The sequence below is a fragment of the Thamnophis elegans genome, chromosome Z, assembly GCF_009769535.1.
Source record: "Thamnophis elegans isolate rThaEle1 chromosome Z, rThaEle1.pri, whole genome shotgun sequence".
Lineage (NCBI taxonomy): Eukaryota > Metazoa > Chordata > Lepidosauria > Squamata > Colubridae > Thamnophis > Thamnophis elegans.
This window is the reverse complement of record NC_045558.1, coordinates 48,520,121-48,536,068: the sequence shown is the minus strand read 5'-3', so window position 1 is coordinate 48,536,068 and position 15,948 is coordinate 48,520,121. Positions and strand designations below refer to the sequence as shown.

The 15,948-nt window shown below is 34.1% G+C and overlaps 1 protein-coding gene across 1 annotated transcript in view; it reads left to right on the top strand.

The window, feature by feature from the left end:
• The window catches only part of TOP2B (DNA topoisomerase II beta), a 56,160-nt gene extending 40,294 nt beyond the window's left edge, over positions 1-15,866 (top strand). Inside the window, exons 27-37 of the mRNA XM_032235098.1 lie at positions 537-692; positions 1,322-1,405; positions 1,967-2,164; positions 2,667-2,811; positions 8,442-8,600; positions 9,434-9,638; positions 10,069-10,148; positions 10,668-10,778; positions 11,162-11,284; positions 14,919-15,016; positions 15,399-15,866. Coding sequence (XP_032090989.1) covers positions 537-692; positions 1,322-1,405; positions 1,967-2,164; positions 2,667-2,811; positions 8,442-8,600; positions 9,434-9,638; positions 10,069-10,148; positions 10,668-10,778; positions 11,162-11,284; positions 14,919-15,016; positions 15,399-15,557 — 1,518 coding nt within the window. The 3' untranslated portion in view covers positions 15,558-15,866. The remainder of the gene's footprint in view (positions 1-536; positions 693-1,321; positions 1,406-1,966; positions 2,165-2,666; positions 2,812-8,441; positions 8,601-9,433; positions 9,639-10,068; positions 10,149-10,667; positions 10,779-11,161; positions 11,285-14,918; positions 15,017-15,398) is intronic.
• Positions 15,867-15,948: the final 82 nt, after the last annotated feature.

Sequence of the window (15,948 nt, the reverse complement as noted above, 5' to 3'; positions counted from 1 at the left end):
GATAATTTATTACAATATATTGTATCTATTATTAATATCTATCCATAAACAAGCTAGCTATTCATATTGTAATAAATTTTGCTTTTCTCTGAAGAGCTGTCTACATGCCAGTATTTTTGAAAATTTGAATTTGAGCATTTTTGCAACAGCTTTGATGGCGCAGTTGTTGTAATGCAGTATTGCAGGCTACTTTGCTTGACTGCTGGCTGCCAGCAATTTGGCAGTTTGATTGATTCACTGGTTCAAGGTTTACTCAGCCTTCCAACCTTCCAAGGTTGGTAAAATGAGAACCTAGATAGTTGGGAGCAATATGCTGACACCGTAAACTGCTTAAATAGGTCTGTAAAGCACTATGAAGTGGTATATAAGTCTTAAGTGCTATTGCTATTATATTTACTGTTTTAAAAAAGTGATTCATGTTTTGATAATCTCCTACCTAATATATTAAAATTATTTTTCATCTTTATTAGAATTTTTACAATGTTTCACAGTTTATTTATGTGTCTAGTATTTTAACTAATTTTATCTTTAAATAGGCTGCAGAAGAGGAAGAAATGCAAAATCTGAATGATGATAATTCATCTTCTTCAGGATCTACTTCAGGTCCAGATTTCAATTACATCTTAAATATGTCTTTATGGTGTCTTACTAAAGAGAAAGTTGAGGAAATCATTAAGCAGCGAGATTCAAAAGTAGGTATTTTCTGAGTTTTGAATATGAAAGTATTTCCTAATATGGTATTGAGAATATTGTTTTAGGTTGAAAAAAAATTCAAAATTACAAGTTACACATGTTAATTTTTAAATTATGTGTATTTCTCAAAATGTATAATTTAATAGCATTTATATTGTTTATGAAGAACATATAACAAAATGTACCTAATTTTTACATGCCTTGATAATATTGATGTAGAAGATTAAAGCTCAACTTTACATGGTTCATAATTATTGTGTGGAACCATTGCCACAAAACAAGGTGATAGCCACTAATCTGAATGATTATAAAAGGTGCCTGGGATAAATTTACCCAGGATAGGTCTGTCAAATCCTATTTGCTTTGAAATCTTAATGTTACCTCCAAATTGAGGGAAATTTGCCCTCCAAATATCAATTGTAGGACAATTAGAAGGAAGTAGATAGATTTCCATTTTCTACTTCTGAGTACTTCAAGACTCTGGCCATTGTTAGCAACAAAACATTGGATTAAGGGGGACAATGGCCTTATCCAGCACAGTTATATTTATGTTCTTATATTGGCTTATATTAAATATTCAAAACATCTCTTAATACAAATTATTTTGTTATTCTTTTATGTCTTGTAGGGAAAGGAACTCAATGAACTCAAGAAAAAATCTTCTTCTGACCTTTGGAAAGAAGATTTGGCAGCTTTTGTAGAAGAACTTGAAGTACGCTGACCTATATTAAAATTCATGTATACGGTTAACTTTTATATTAGGCTATTATTTGGTGGTAATTAATTATCTTCATATAACTGAGTTCATTATTAGAGAATGGAATTTGTGCAATTTCATTTTTGAATTGTGTTTTCAAATTTTGCAGTGAAATAGTAGGCTCCTGGTGTCTGTGGGACTTGGAATGTATTCAGACAGTTTTAGATTGATTGAAACTTGTTTCGAGATCCTCAATTGTTCCTAAATTTTTCTACATATTTAACTTCTCACTGTATTTTGCAACTTGAAAAATTTAATAATATTTATTCACATATACACTAATGAGCTTTTAATTTTTTATTTGCCAAGTAATTTGATGTAATTGTCTAATCTAAATGTTTATGGGAATAGTAGTGAAAGAATACAGCTACATTATATTTAAAATACTCTCATAATTACATGAATTATTTAAAAATGGGTAATATTTTAATATACATTAGAATACATAGATTATATGTTTAGATTTTACAGAGTTTAGAAGCTTATATCTAATTTTTATTTTCATACTTATTTTAGAAAGTAGAAGCTCAGGAAAGAGAGGATGTACTGGCAGGAATGACTGGCAAACCCATAAAAGGCAAAGTTGGTAAACCCAAGATGAAAAAACTTCACTTAGAAGAGACCATGCCTTCACCTTTTGGTAGGAGAATAGTTCCACAGATTACATCAGCTATGAAAGCTGATGCCAGTAAGAAATTACTAAAAAAAAAGAAGGTAAATAAATCTTGTAAAATGTTTTGGTTAGCATATCTTAAATTTTCCCCAGAAAAATATACATCTTTTTTATTAAAAGCAGTTTAAAAGCTACTGAACAAATACAAAATTGCAAATATATTTTTAAAAAACTATACTAAAACCTTTGGCAATGTGATTAAACCATTAAAAAGGAAAAGGGGAGGGCAATACTATGAAATGATTATCCTATTTGTTCTAAACTATTTGAATATTTTTGGATTTTCCTTACAATAGCAATATTTAACATTCTTTAATATTAACCTAATCAAATTAACTAGAATAATTTAATTTATTGCTAGTTGCCTTATATATCTTTGTGAAATGGAAAGACAATATATGTATATAATTTCAAATTCTAAGTTGCAAATGGAATTTGAAAGATTGAGGTTTATCTCCAAAGCTATATATAGAGCATGTTTCTCAGTTTGCATCATTCTCCCAACCATAATAGTAACTTCACTTGTTTTAATTTTATTTTTAGGGGGACCTTGATACTTCAGCAATAAAATTGGAATTTGATGAAGAATTTGGTGGCACACCAATAGAAGGTGCTGGAGAAGAGTTGCTTAATACCCCTGGTCCAGTGATTAAGACCCCTAAGCCCAAGAGAGAGAAGAAAGAGCCTGGTGAGTAATTGTGTGACAGAAGGAAATCTCATGTAGAGACCCAGAGTAGATTTTATGCTCATAGACCATCATTCAAGCTCAAACATTACAAAAGTGTACTACCACTATCATGTTTGCAGTGTTTAAAACAATTTTTTTCTCACATGCACTGACATTAAAAAAGAAGTGGCTAAAACTATAACATTTGAATCTTCTGATAAAAATAAAATAATTATATAAATATTGAAAAAAATAAATATTTTGATAGCCATACCTTTTCCATTACTACCGTATTTTTCGGAGTATAAGACGCACCTTTTTTCCTCAAAAAAAAAGGCTGAAAATCTGGGTGCATCTTATACACCGAATACAGCATTTTTTTTGCCTCCCGAAGCCCCGCCCCTTCACCAAAATGGCCGTGCACTCGGCTGGGAAGGGCAGAATGAGCAAAAAATTGGCTGTTTTTCCCCCCCCCCCCCCCAAGCAGCACTCTATAAGCCTCCATAAGGCTATGCATGCAATTTCTTTGACAAAAGGTGGGCCCATTTTGCGAAAATGGGCCATTTTTTTTCTCGTTTTTGCCTTTCCCCCCCGGAGCACTCTGCAATCCTCCCCAAGGCTATTCATGCCTTTAAAAAAAAAAAAAAAAAAAACGGGCTCGTTTTCGTGAAAAACGGGCCGGTTTTGGGGAGGTTTGCAGAGTACAAAAACCTTTTTTTCTTTTGGAAAGCTCTTTAACTGATTGATGAGAATTACATTGATCAAGTGCTGTGTCAGCAGAAACACCTACCTATCTACTGTATTTCTCTCTCTCCCTCTATTTCTCTCTCTCTCTCCATCTACTACCTACCTACACACACTCTTTCTCTCCTTAACTACCTACTGTATTTATCTCTCTCCCTCTCTATCCCTTTACCTACCTACATACCTACCTAACTATTCTCTCGCTCTCCCTACCTATCTACTGTATTTCTCTCTCTCTATTTCTCTCTATATATATCCCTCTCCCTACCAACACCTTCTCTCTCTCTCTCTCCCTCTCCCCCTCCCCCTCCCTCCCTCCCTCCCTCTCTCCTTCCCCCTGTCTATCCCTACTCCTATCCCTGTCTATCCCTCTATCTAACTCAGGTGCATCTTATACTCCAAAAAATAAGGTATGTATGTAGAAGATGAAATTAAGATGCATTTATTTATTGGGTTATTTTATTTTCAATTTGTCCAGCTACTGGGCAATTAAGGACAAGGCAACATAATGAGATAGCAGAGTCACCATTATGTGAAGAACAAATACAGTGAGGGCAGTCCTGTAATACAGCATCCCCACTCTTTCTGGCTCAAAGGACTGGCAGTGGTGGTGGCGATAGGGGTGGGTGGCTGTTATTTCGCACGATTGCCTGGAGTTTCATGCGCTCGCCCACTGTTTGCATGGCCCAATTCCCAACAGGCTGTGGACTAAGAAGGCAATAAGTTGTTCAACATGGAAACAAAATGGAAATATCAGTGCAATTGGATCCAATGTGACTACTAATATATTACTGAATAAAAATAATCATGAGATTGAACAAGTTAGCAATAGCAATAGCAGTTAGACTTATATACCGCTTCATAGGGCTTTCAGCCCTCTCTAAGCGGTTTACAGAGTCAGCATATCGCCCCCACAGTCTGGGTCCTCATTTCACCCACCACGGAAGGATGGAAGGCTGAGTAAACCTTGAGCCGGTGAGATTAGAACCGCTGAACTGCAGATAACAGTGAGCTGAAGTGGCCTGCAGTACTGCACCCTAACCACTGCGCCACCTCGGCTCCTTACACCAGAGGCTAGACATAACCTCATGTTGATGGCATAACAAGCTAACAGTTTTAAAGAATAATTAAATAATGGATACCAATAAAGGGAAATATTTCTAGCTCAGGGTCTTTGGTATTCTCTTTAGTACTCTGTAGCACTGATGATGTTACCTGATTTGAATAATTAAACTGCAATAAAACAACCAAAATCAGAGAGCCTCAATCATTATAATAATTGAACTTGAGAATCAAAGTTGTTCTTCAGAAATGGCAAAAACCCCACCATGTGAAGAACAGAGTACAATTATTTTTTATTAGTAGATGGTGGCATTCACAAAATAATTTCCCTGCCCATCCCCTGAAATAATTGACCCTTATATGTGAAATCAAATAACCCCTATAGAGAATTTGAATTTTATAAAATTGCAACTCTACACATTAGTTCTGCATCCTTAACCTGCTAGATGGCAGAAAAATACAATACGATTTTCAATTTAAGTCTCATTACCATGTATAATGATGAGAAAATGATCAACGTCCTATAAATTAATTAATACTGGTGCAAATTATTGCTATATTAAAATGGAATGAAGATGCGTCTGTGACAGTTTATGTAGAAAGGAATCAGGGTCCAATAATTGCTCCCCATTAATGCAAAAGCAAGAAGAGACTGTAAATTAAGGTGTAAAGGCACTGGAAACAAAAATAGAACATGGGATCTGCTTTCAGAAGGAATACCATTCAAAATCATAGCTAGAGTGCTTACCTCAGGAAAAATGGTGAAACAATAGCAGCTGATGTATTTATATTTGGAATGATATGGCCCTGAACTGAATTGCCCTGGTATTTTATAATAAAGACAAAGAGTATTATCTTTTAGGAACTCTGTACAAAGTACATATTTGTATAGTCATAGAGGGTGCAATCCTTCAGTTGCAACTTTAGCCAGAGGAAAAAGTGAACCATATTTTAATTTTAACCCTATTAGATAAATAAAACATATCACCAGTGGCATTTAACATAATAGTAAAAAATTGTGCAAGATCCCCAAATTACAGGAGTTGCACTGACCAGTGATTTATCTGTTTAATGTGATCCACCAATACTATAGTTAAAATAGCATTAAGGAGTTGATTAACATGCATATGTGTTGAATCATAAACATGAAAGGCAATATGTAATTTTATTTAAAATTTTGCAGATCCTGATTTAATTTTTTCATCTCTGTTCAGTCATGTCCAATTTTTAGAGACTGTCTGGACAAGTCCCTATCATTTTCTTAGCAAGGTTTTGGTTGCCATTGTCTTCTTCCTGGGACTGAGAAAGTGCCTGGTCACCCAGTGTGATGTTTCCAAAGGATGACCTAATTAATTTACGAGCCTCGAGACAAAGTTCAAAAGAAATCCATTCATTTATTAGGATCAACATTTTGGCATATTCTTCTGTGGCCGAAACTTCTGTGGCCGAATCAGCCGAAACTGATTTTCGCTTAATTGCGTTTGAACTTTACCCCTGTATCCTCTCCCTTCTGTCTGTGTCATAAATCATATACACCAACAAGGTGCTACGGCAGGCTATGAACATGCACATTTCACACACCAGCTGTAGGAATATGAGACCTGACTCTGGCCAAAGGTATGCATGGAATTCTCCTCCCTATCCTCCCTTTTTCTATGTCGACTTGATAGTAATCATGGAAACGCTTTACAAGTTGACACCCAGCTTATTTTGTGCCTAAATCAGGATTACTGCCTCGTGATTTCTAAACCTATGCCTTAACATTACACCAAATTGAATCTCTGATTTAGTTTAGCATAATGAAAAATCACATTGTACAAATCACAAGACATCTATGAATCAAGGAGGCATCCAACCTGATCATTACCACCTCAAACTTGATACAAGTCACCTCCCTTGTCATCAGGCTATTTCTGAGGGAACCAATTGTATTGGGATCAGCTAGTGTCAGATAAAACTGGTGTTGACAGCAGAGAAGGTGAGGATTACATGAGTGGGTTCCACCTACAATCCAGAGGTTCACACCAATTCAGCCGAACCGTTAGTGAAAATTGCCACAGGATCACCGAACTAGTAGGGACGGCAGGCTGGCCACACCCCTGAACCAGTTCTCCGGTCTCCCATGCCGTTACAAGCATGGTTTTTACTCTGTTTTTTATGTTCTGAGCATGTGCAGAACAATTTTTCTGATGTGTGAGCGAAATGAGTGCATGCGCACAAAACAGCGCACACAGAGAACCGGCGGAAACGCTGGCAGCAACTCACCCCTGCTACAATCCTGCTGAATAGGCAAACGGAGATCAAGTAATAACTACTTAATATATTCTCGGGAGTGGATCATTTTACCAGCAGCTCAAAACTGCTGAGTGAATAACTGAATAACTGATTCTCTGCTTTTATATTAAGCTAAGTTACCATAATTCAAACACAGTGCTACATATCATCATGAGACCAAGAAATTCCATTGAAATATTGTGTGTGTGTATATATATAATGAAAAAATTATGCAAAAAATACAGTTCTTAAATTTTGCATTTTTATACTCAAAGTTGACATGCTAGTCTCCATGTTTCACACACACACACACACACACACACACACACACACACACTGTATCCTTTCCCAGTCTGCCTTGAAGATTAAGCAAAAAATGAAATAAAAATCAATGTTTCTTCTTTAAATCACTTAAGATTCGCAGGTGATGTTGTTCTCTTCTCACAAGATTCAGAAGAACTACAAAGACACATACAACAGCTGCATGAAGCAGGATAACTGTTTGGCTTAAAAATAAACCTGTAAAAGAGCCAGGTTGTGTTTAATAAATTCACTAAAGAAAGATTTTTTTAATATCTGGAGAAGAACTAGATGTAGTAGGCCACTATATATATCTTAGCCAACAGATAATACAATAAATGTGTTTAAATGTGATTGGCAGGCATTCAGCAAGCTAAGCAGAACAACCTCCCCCTATGCCTGAAGAGAACATTTTTCAATCACTGTGTGCTACTCTAACATATCCTGGTGAAATATGGAGACTAACCTCAATCGATACAAAAGCTACAAGAGGCACAAATGCCATGGAAAGATACATGCTTGGCATTACAAGTTATGATAGAAAGATCTGCACCTGGATTGCAGAACAAACAACTATATACAATATCATCAAGAGAATAAAAGAATTGAAATAGAAATGAGCTGGTCACACAGCAAGAAGAACTGATGGCAGATGGACAAAGACAGTTATAGAATGGGTCCTACTTGATAAAAAGCATCCACCAGAGAGACTTGAAACCAGATAAATTGACATCAGCAAGAATTATGGGCCCAATTGGCAAAATAAAGCTCAGGACCATATAGGAAAAGTCCTTCATCCTACAGTGGATAGGCAATGGTTAAAATGATGGTGAATATATATAGCATATACTTACAGAATTCTGTACTTATGACCACTATTGAGCCCAAAATTTCAATTGCTAAGCAAGACAGTTTTGCCCCATTTTATAATCTTTCTTGCCACAGTTATTAAGTGAATCACTGCAGTTGTTAAATTAGTAACACAGTTCTTAAGTGAATCTGGCTTCCCAATTATAATAAATACATGCCAATTGTCAAGTGGCTGAATTTTGATCATGTGATTCTGTGGATGCTGCAATGCTCATAAGTGTAAAGTTACTTTTTTCAGTTCCAATGTAACTTCAAAAGGTCACTAAAAGAATGGTTATAAATCAAGGACTACCTGTATGTTATTAATTTCTATATCATTAATCTGGGAAGTTATCAATGCTAAATGAGAGAAAATATAATGAAGATTATTTTTTACCCTGCTAATGTTTCACTTGTTTTAGGTACTAGAGTAAGAAGAACACCGTCTGCCACAAAGACTTCTGCAAAAAAAGTAAAGAAACGAAATCCATGGTCAGATGATGAAACAAAATCTGAAAGTGACTTGGAAGAAAATGACCCTGTGATTATTCCAAGAGATTCTTTACTTAGAAGAGCTGCAGGTAGCAATGCCACTATCTATAATGGAACAAAATCGTTAAGTTTTATATTGTAAATAAGTTTTAATAATTGACCACTGTTCTGTTGTGTTTAATCATTAAATCATATCAAAAAAGGCTTTTTTCATGCTTTTGAAAATAGCTTTTGTGTTGTCAGATAAAATGTTTTCCTTCTGACATCCCTATCATGCAGATCATTGTTGTATACAATAATATTCTGTCTAAAATTATCTCAGTGTCAACTTTTCATACTTTATCAAAAGTATAAACTTTTCAGTAAGTTTGCAGTGATGTGTTGCCCCTCATTGTATATATGGCTTGTTTTGAAACTGTTTTATCGAAGGGTTTTTTTTTGGTGTCTCAACTTCAACAGTTCCATACAGCACACCTTTTAATAGATCTTTTCACCAGTTAAATCATTTAGCTGGAAACCTTTGTATTTTTTATACTTTAACTTGTTTTGTGATTTTTTTGTATTTTTCTGTCTGTGGAATTATCTTTTCCTGGTTACTTATGAGACCTAAAAGTCAATCATCTTTTGGATCTTACCAAATTTACAATAGAAAAATATCCAAACTTCTGCACTTACCATATCTACAATTATCGCCTTTTGAATGTGGAACAAATTATGCAATCAAATTTGCAGAAAGTTGGCCTATTTAGTGTTCATTACAGTATTGATTTATTATTCAATGTTTATTGTCCTAGACTAATATGTTGCTAAAAATATGTTGCAATGCTATAGGCTTCACACAATTATTCAAATGTTCATAGTATGAAATACAAAATATAACATTTAACATAAAACAAAAATTGTGGTTGTGTCTACTTTCCAGCTGAAAGGCCCAAATACACCTTTGATTTCTCGGAAGAAGAAGAAGATGCTGATGATGATGAAGATGCCAACAACAATGATCTTAATGAACTCAAAGTAAAAACATCTTCAAACATCAATGACAGAGAAGATGAATTTGTGCCTTCAGATAGTCTTGAAAAGGATGAATATGATTTCTCTCCAATCAAAACAAAGCCTTCTCCAGAGTAAGTGTGATAGGTTTGCGGTATCTTTGCGGTAAGTGTGATAGGTTTGCGATATCTTTTTAGTCTCTAACTAGCAGTATGAAGATTAACAAAATGTAAATTATTACACATCTGTAGGATGAGGTATATTTGCAGACATATTATGTATCTAAGGTGTCAACAGATGCTACCTGTTAAATATATATTATTTGGAGTATGTGTATTTTTGACTATTGAAGTGAGGTAACATATAGAAATGAAATATAACTAGCCATTTGATCATACTTTTTATGTATTATATATTATTACATATTTCATGTATAAGCTAATCTATGTATTATTATATACATTGCATTACAGTTCTGCATAAAATCAAATGCCTTTCCTCTGCAGTTTTTTTTAGGAGATTAGAAAGAGGAATTTTTAAATTAAAATTCTTTTTTTATCATAGGAAGGTTTCCCAAGACAAAACTAATCAAGATTTTGGTAACCTGTTCACGTTTCCTTCTTATTCTCGGAAAGCCAATATTGGTATGTATAAAATATATTAAATATTCAACTCAGTAGGCAATGCATTATTGAATAAGAAATCTTTGCTTAAAATCCATTGTCACTAAAGGCTACCAAACCTCTTCTTGAATCTCAGAAAATACTCTTCCTGGGAAATATCCAAACATTTAAAAATTTGGTGCATAAGACAGTTATGTTAAGATGATAAAAATATAAGTTCTTATTTCTTAATAAAACTCATTAGATGCCAGAAAATGGAATTCTGTTTTTGAAAATAAGTATTTATAAAATATGTTTATGTGAGATATTGCTAATTCTAAGGCAGAAGTGACACTATCATAAATAAATCAGAACAGTATTTTGTTGAGTTCAATATCTTCACAAATTTTAGACATGCCTAAATTGTATGCCTTTTCAAATATTTTAAGCATCTTCGTTAACTTGTATTATGTCATTTTAATATGAAAACAAAATTTATATTTAGTGTTTAGAAGGTAATAATTGGCATGTATGGCATTAAAAACATTTTGTATTCTGTAGATACATCAAAATTTGACAGTGATGAGGAAGATTCAACACCAGTCTTTTCTTCAACTTTTATTCCAAAACAAACAGAGACACTTTCAAGTAAAACAGTTGTTACTAAAAAAGGCAAGTGTTTGAAATTTACTAGTTACATTTACTATTTTACTTTCTCTTCTAAATTTAATGCTTTTGATAATTAGCATAAAATATAAAATGTGATAACTTCATGTTTTAAGATGAGAACATGCTAAACATTGCTCTATTAAAACTTGTAAAGAGCATATCTCTTCTGAAACACTGGTATGGTACAGAAGTATAGGTACAGAATACAATCTAGCATATAAAAGAAGTCAATCTCTCTGTAATAGTTTTGAAAATACTGTCCGAGAAGTAGATTTAATTTTGTTAACACTTAATTTTGTCAGTGTATGGGACAGAGAAAAAAGAATTAGTAGAAATCTAATCTGTTGATGCTTCTGCAATTTATCATTTATTTACATAATTAACAGCAAAACTATCATCAGATATGCCCTCTAAGCTGAAAAGATCTCCAAAACCTAAGAAGATGGAACTAATAAACTCTGATTCAGAATCTGAATTTGGTATTCCAAAGAAGTCCATTGTTCCCAAAGGTAAAAAAAAGCTGATGTAACTTCCAATTGAGTTAATGCTGTAATACACATTTTTAATCTTATTCTTATTTGACAGTAACTGATTTTCTTGTTAAAAGGCAGCAGCTGAAGTGTGTTAAGACATCTTTTTCTTATATATGTATTTTTAATGTTTATATAAAATGACAAATTTAGAAATATTTACTGAATTTATACTATCAAAAAAGCAAGTATATTATAGTTTTATTTTATTCAAGAATTCTTTAGTGTTCTCAGAACAATGTAAAATCAATAATGAAAACAGACACAATAAAAAGGAAAAAGTAATTCAAACTACCTATAATATAATACCAATATAGTCCTCGATTTAAAACATTTCATTTAGTGCCTGTTCGAAGTTACAACAGCACTGAAAAAAGCGACTTCATACCATCATACCATTGTAGCATCCCCATGGTCATGTGATCAAACTTCAGACCCTTCACTCATATTTATGATTGTTGCAGTGATTCACTGAACTGTAGCAAGAATGGTCATAAAATGAGACAAACCACACTTCACAACTGTCTCACTTAGCAACAGAAATGTTGGGCTCAATTGTGGTCATAAGTCAAGAGCTACCTGTACAAAAACAATTCAAATGGCACATTTTGCAAAATGTAGCCATCCCAAATTGAGATGTAGAAAAGTAGGGAAGAAAATGGTAAGTGAGCACCTCTCTACCCTGGACAAGTTCAAATCTCCAGGACCAGAGGGATTACACCCCAAGATTCTGAAGGAACTGGCAGCCGAGATCTCAGAATCACTTAACTATATCTTTCAAAGATCCTGGAGCACCAGGGAACTGCCAGAGGACTGGAAAAGAGCTGATGTAGTTCCCATCTTCAAAAAGGGGAAAAAATAGATCCAGGAAACTATAGACCTATCAGCCTGACCTCAATAGTAGAGAAGATTCTGGAAAAGATAATCAAGCAACAAATCAGCGAACACCTAGAAGCAAACAAATAATAACCAAAATCCAATATGGGTTTGTCAAAAACAGACCATGCCAGACTAATCTTATTGCATTCTTTGACAAAGTGACAAAATTATTGGATCAGAGGAATGCTGTCCATATAAATTACTTGGACTTCAGTAAGGCATTTAGTAGTAGACCATAACCTACTACTAGATGAAGTAGAAAAATGTAGGTTAGACAACATCACCACCAGATGGCTTTGTAACTGGCTGACCAACCAAGCTCAATGTGTAGTCCTCAATGGAACTGCATCTGCATGGAGGAAAGTATGCAGTGGAATATGCAAAGGCTCTGTTTTAGACCCAGTACTCTTCAATAACTTCATCAATTATTTGAACGAGGGGATAGATGGAGAACTCATCAAATTTGTAGATGACACCAAGCTGGTAGGAATAGCCAACACTCCAGAAGATAGGCTCAAGATACAGAAGGATATTGACAGACATGAACATTGGATGCTATCTAATAAAATGAAATTCAATGGTGAAAAAAGTAATGTTCTACATTTGGCAAGAAAAACAAAATGCATAGGGACAGTATATGTGCTACCCTGCTCAATAGTAGTAGCTGTGAGAGGGATCTTAAGAGTCCTAGTGGACAACCATTTAAATATGAGCCAGCAGTGTGCAGCAGCTGCCAAAAAAGCCAACACAGTTCTAGGCTGCATAAACAAGACAGATAGAATCAAGATCACGTGAAGTATTAATACCATCTTATAATGCCTTTGGTAGGGCCATATTTGGAATACTACATCCAGTGTTGGTCACCACAATGTAAAAAGATGTTGAGACTCTAGAAAGAGTGCAGAGAAGAGCAACAAAGAGGATTAGGGGACTGGAGGCTAAAACATGAAGAACAGTTGCAGGAACTGGATATGTCTAGTTTAATGAAAAGAAGGACTAGGGGAGACATGATAGCAGTGTTCCAATATCTCAGGAGCTGCCACAAAGAAGAGGGAGTCAAGCTATTCTCCAAAGCACCTGAGTGGGACAAGAAGCAGTGGGTAAAGACTAATCAAGGAGGAAAGCAACTTAGAACTGAGGAGAAATTTCCTGACAGTTAGAACAATTAATCAGTGGGAAGTTGTGAATATTCCAACACTGGAAATTTTTGAGAAGATATTGGAGAACCATTTGTCTGGAGTGGTGGTGGTTTTCCTGCCTAAGTAGTGTATTGAACTAGAAGACCTCCAAGATTCCTTCCAGTTTATTCTATTCTAAGTGCTTCTTGGCTATCCTTAATAGTCATAAAGGTTCATTCTGGAAGAATTCCATCAAGTATCTGGGCCTACTTCATCAGCTTGTTTTTCAGAAAGGAGTCAACCTAAATGCAGTTTGTCTGAATCTACTTTCTCTCAGAAGAACAAAAGAAGAAAGTAGTTTGTGTCCCATAGCAACACATAACAATCCAGTAGTAGCCACCAAAATACTCAAATCTTAATTTCTTGTCATGACAGAGATAAAGAAAATATGGAGATCACTAGACAGATTTTGACTCAATTTCAATTTGCGTAATAATCTGTCAGTCAACAACTTCTACAGTATTCCATATTTACTGAAATTGTTGACCTTAGTCAACAATTTAATATGGTTTTTGCATTCTTTCCAAAATTAAAATATGGAATACTTTACAGATACTTTGCATGTGATAATAATACAACAATATACCTAAGGCCAGATCTTACAACAATTACAGTTATTGCAGAAATTGTAATTTCATAAATGTACTCTGGACACCACTAAAAACAGTTGTTTTCATGTTTACAATTAAATCTACAAATTAATTCAGTCTGTAATGGGCAGAAATATGCAAAGCAGTTGAATGTTTGTCTTGTCTAAATTATCCATTTTTATGTTTTAACTTCTTACATATTAGTTAATTTGAACAAAATTTGATCATATTCTTTAAATTTTGATGACAAGGAAAAACCTGGGTTTCCTTCAGTGCACCAATGCTTAGAAACTCCAAGAAACCTTTGTAAGCATTTCTATAGATAAAGTATAAAATTGTAAAAGAAAAAGCAGAATTAAGAGACACAAAATAAAACCAGCTACAAATAACAACTAAAAATTAAAACTATATTTATTATTATTGAAGATCCAGGCAAGTAAAAAAAAAATAGCAAATAATAGATTTTGGTGTATTAATTATAGTTTTAGCCAATCAGAAAAAGGTGTTTCCTGTAACTATTGGTTGCTATAGCATTTAAGAGATTTCGGTCTATATTTTAATCTATTAATATCCTATTAAGGATAGTGAGTTGGTAAGTTTGTTTTTATTAATATAATAATTAAATTGGTATGCACAATTTCTCAAGAATAAAAACATACAGCTTCTGTCTGTCATTCAATCAAGGACCTTGCTTTGAGAAATTGGTTCTAGTAACAAATAGCAAGGAATGTTGGTTCTATTGGATTAATTATTATATGGAAAGAATAGTAAGTATTTAATAATAATAGTAAATAATAGTAATTCCTCTAAAAAATTATATTTAATGATTTCTAAAACTTTAAATTTTATTTGTTTACTATGGTTATGATGATTATGACATCCTTTCAGTTGTATCATTCAGTTTTACCATTTATTATGGTAAAACACAATGAACTGAGGTAGATTCTCCCTTTAATCTTTTCATAGGAAAAGGCAGGGGAGCGAAAAAAAGGAAAATATCCGGTTCTGAAAATGAAGGTGAATATAACCCTGGAAGAAAATCGCCCAAGTCAATTCCGAGCAAGGTAATTTAACAAACTGCTAGATACATTTAGAGGTTATTAATAGCAATAGCAATTAGACTTATATACCGCTTTACAGCCCTCTCTATGCAGTTTACAGAGTCAATCTATCGCCCCCAACAATCTGGGTCATTTTACCCATTCGGAAGGTTGGAAGGCTGAGTCAATCTTCAGCCTGGTGAGATTTGAACTGCCAAATTGCAGGCAGCCGGCAGGCAGCAGAAATAGCCTGTAGTTCTGCAACCAGTGTGCCTCTTAATGATGAAAGCATTGTAAATATTCATGCGTTAGCTTGCATAAATTGTCTTTTTAATTGCATCTTAATAGCTTTAAATGGCTAAATAACTGACATCACCAGTAACTTTTAATAATTATTTTAAAACAGAAACTGAAGAAAACAGCCTTTGATCAGGATTCTGATGTAGACATTTTACCATCTGACTTTGCTTCTGAAACAACTTCCAGGCCACGGACAGGTCGCGCAAGAAAAGAAGTGAAGTATTTTGCAGAGTCTGATGAAGATGATGATTTTCCTATGTTTTAATTAAGTGCTGAAAGAGCACACAAACTTCCAACAAATATCTTATGTTGTCCTTTTCTGTCGCAGACTTTTTGTACATTTGACTTATTTTATGTGATGTAATTGATGGTTTTTATTATTGTGTGTAGGCATTTTAACATTTTGTTCTTACACTTACAGTTTTATGCTCTTTTTTACTCATTGAAATGTCATGTGTCTGACCGGCTTGTAGAAATGTTCTAGAGAGCTGTGCAAAAAGCACACATTTTAATTGTCATGGTTGCAAACGGCAACTTTTTGAAATGAAGTTTAAACATTAAAAATATAAAACCATTTACTTGTGTACAGAGCTTTCTCTAAATAAATTTTGTTTATACAGGGTCAAAATAAATATATTTTATTTTTTGCCAAGATA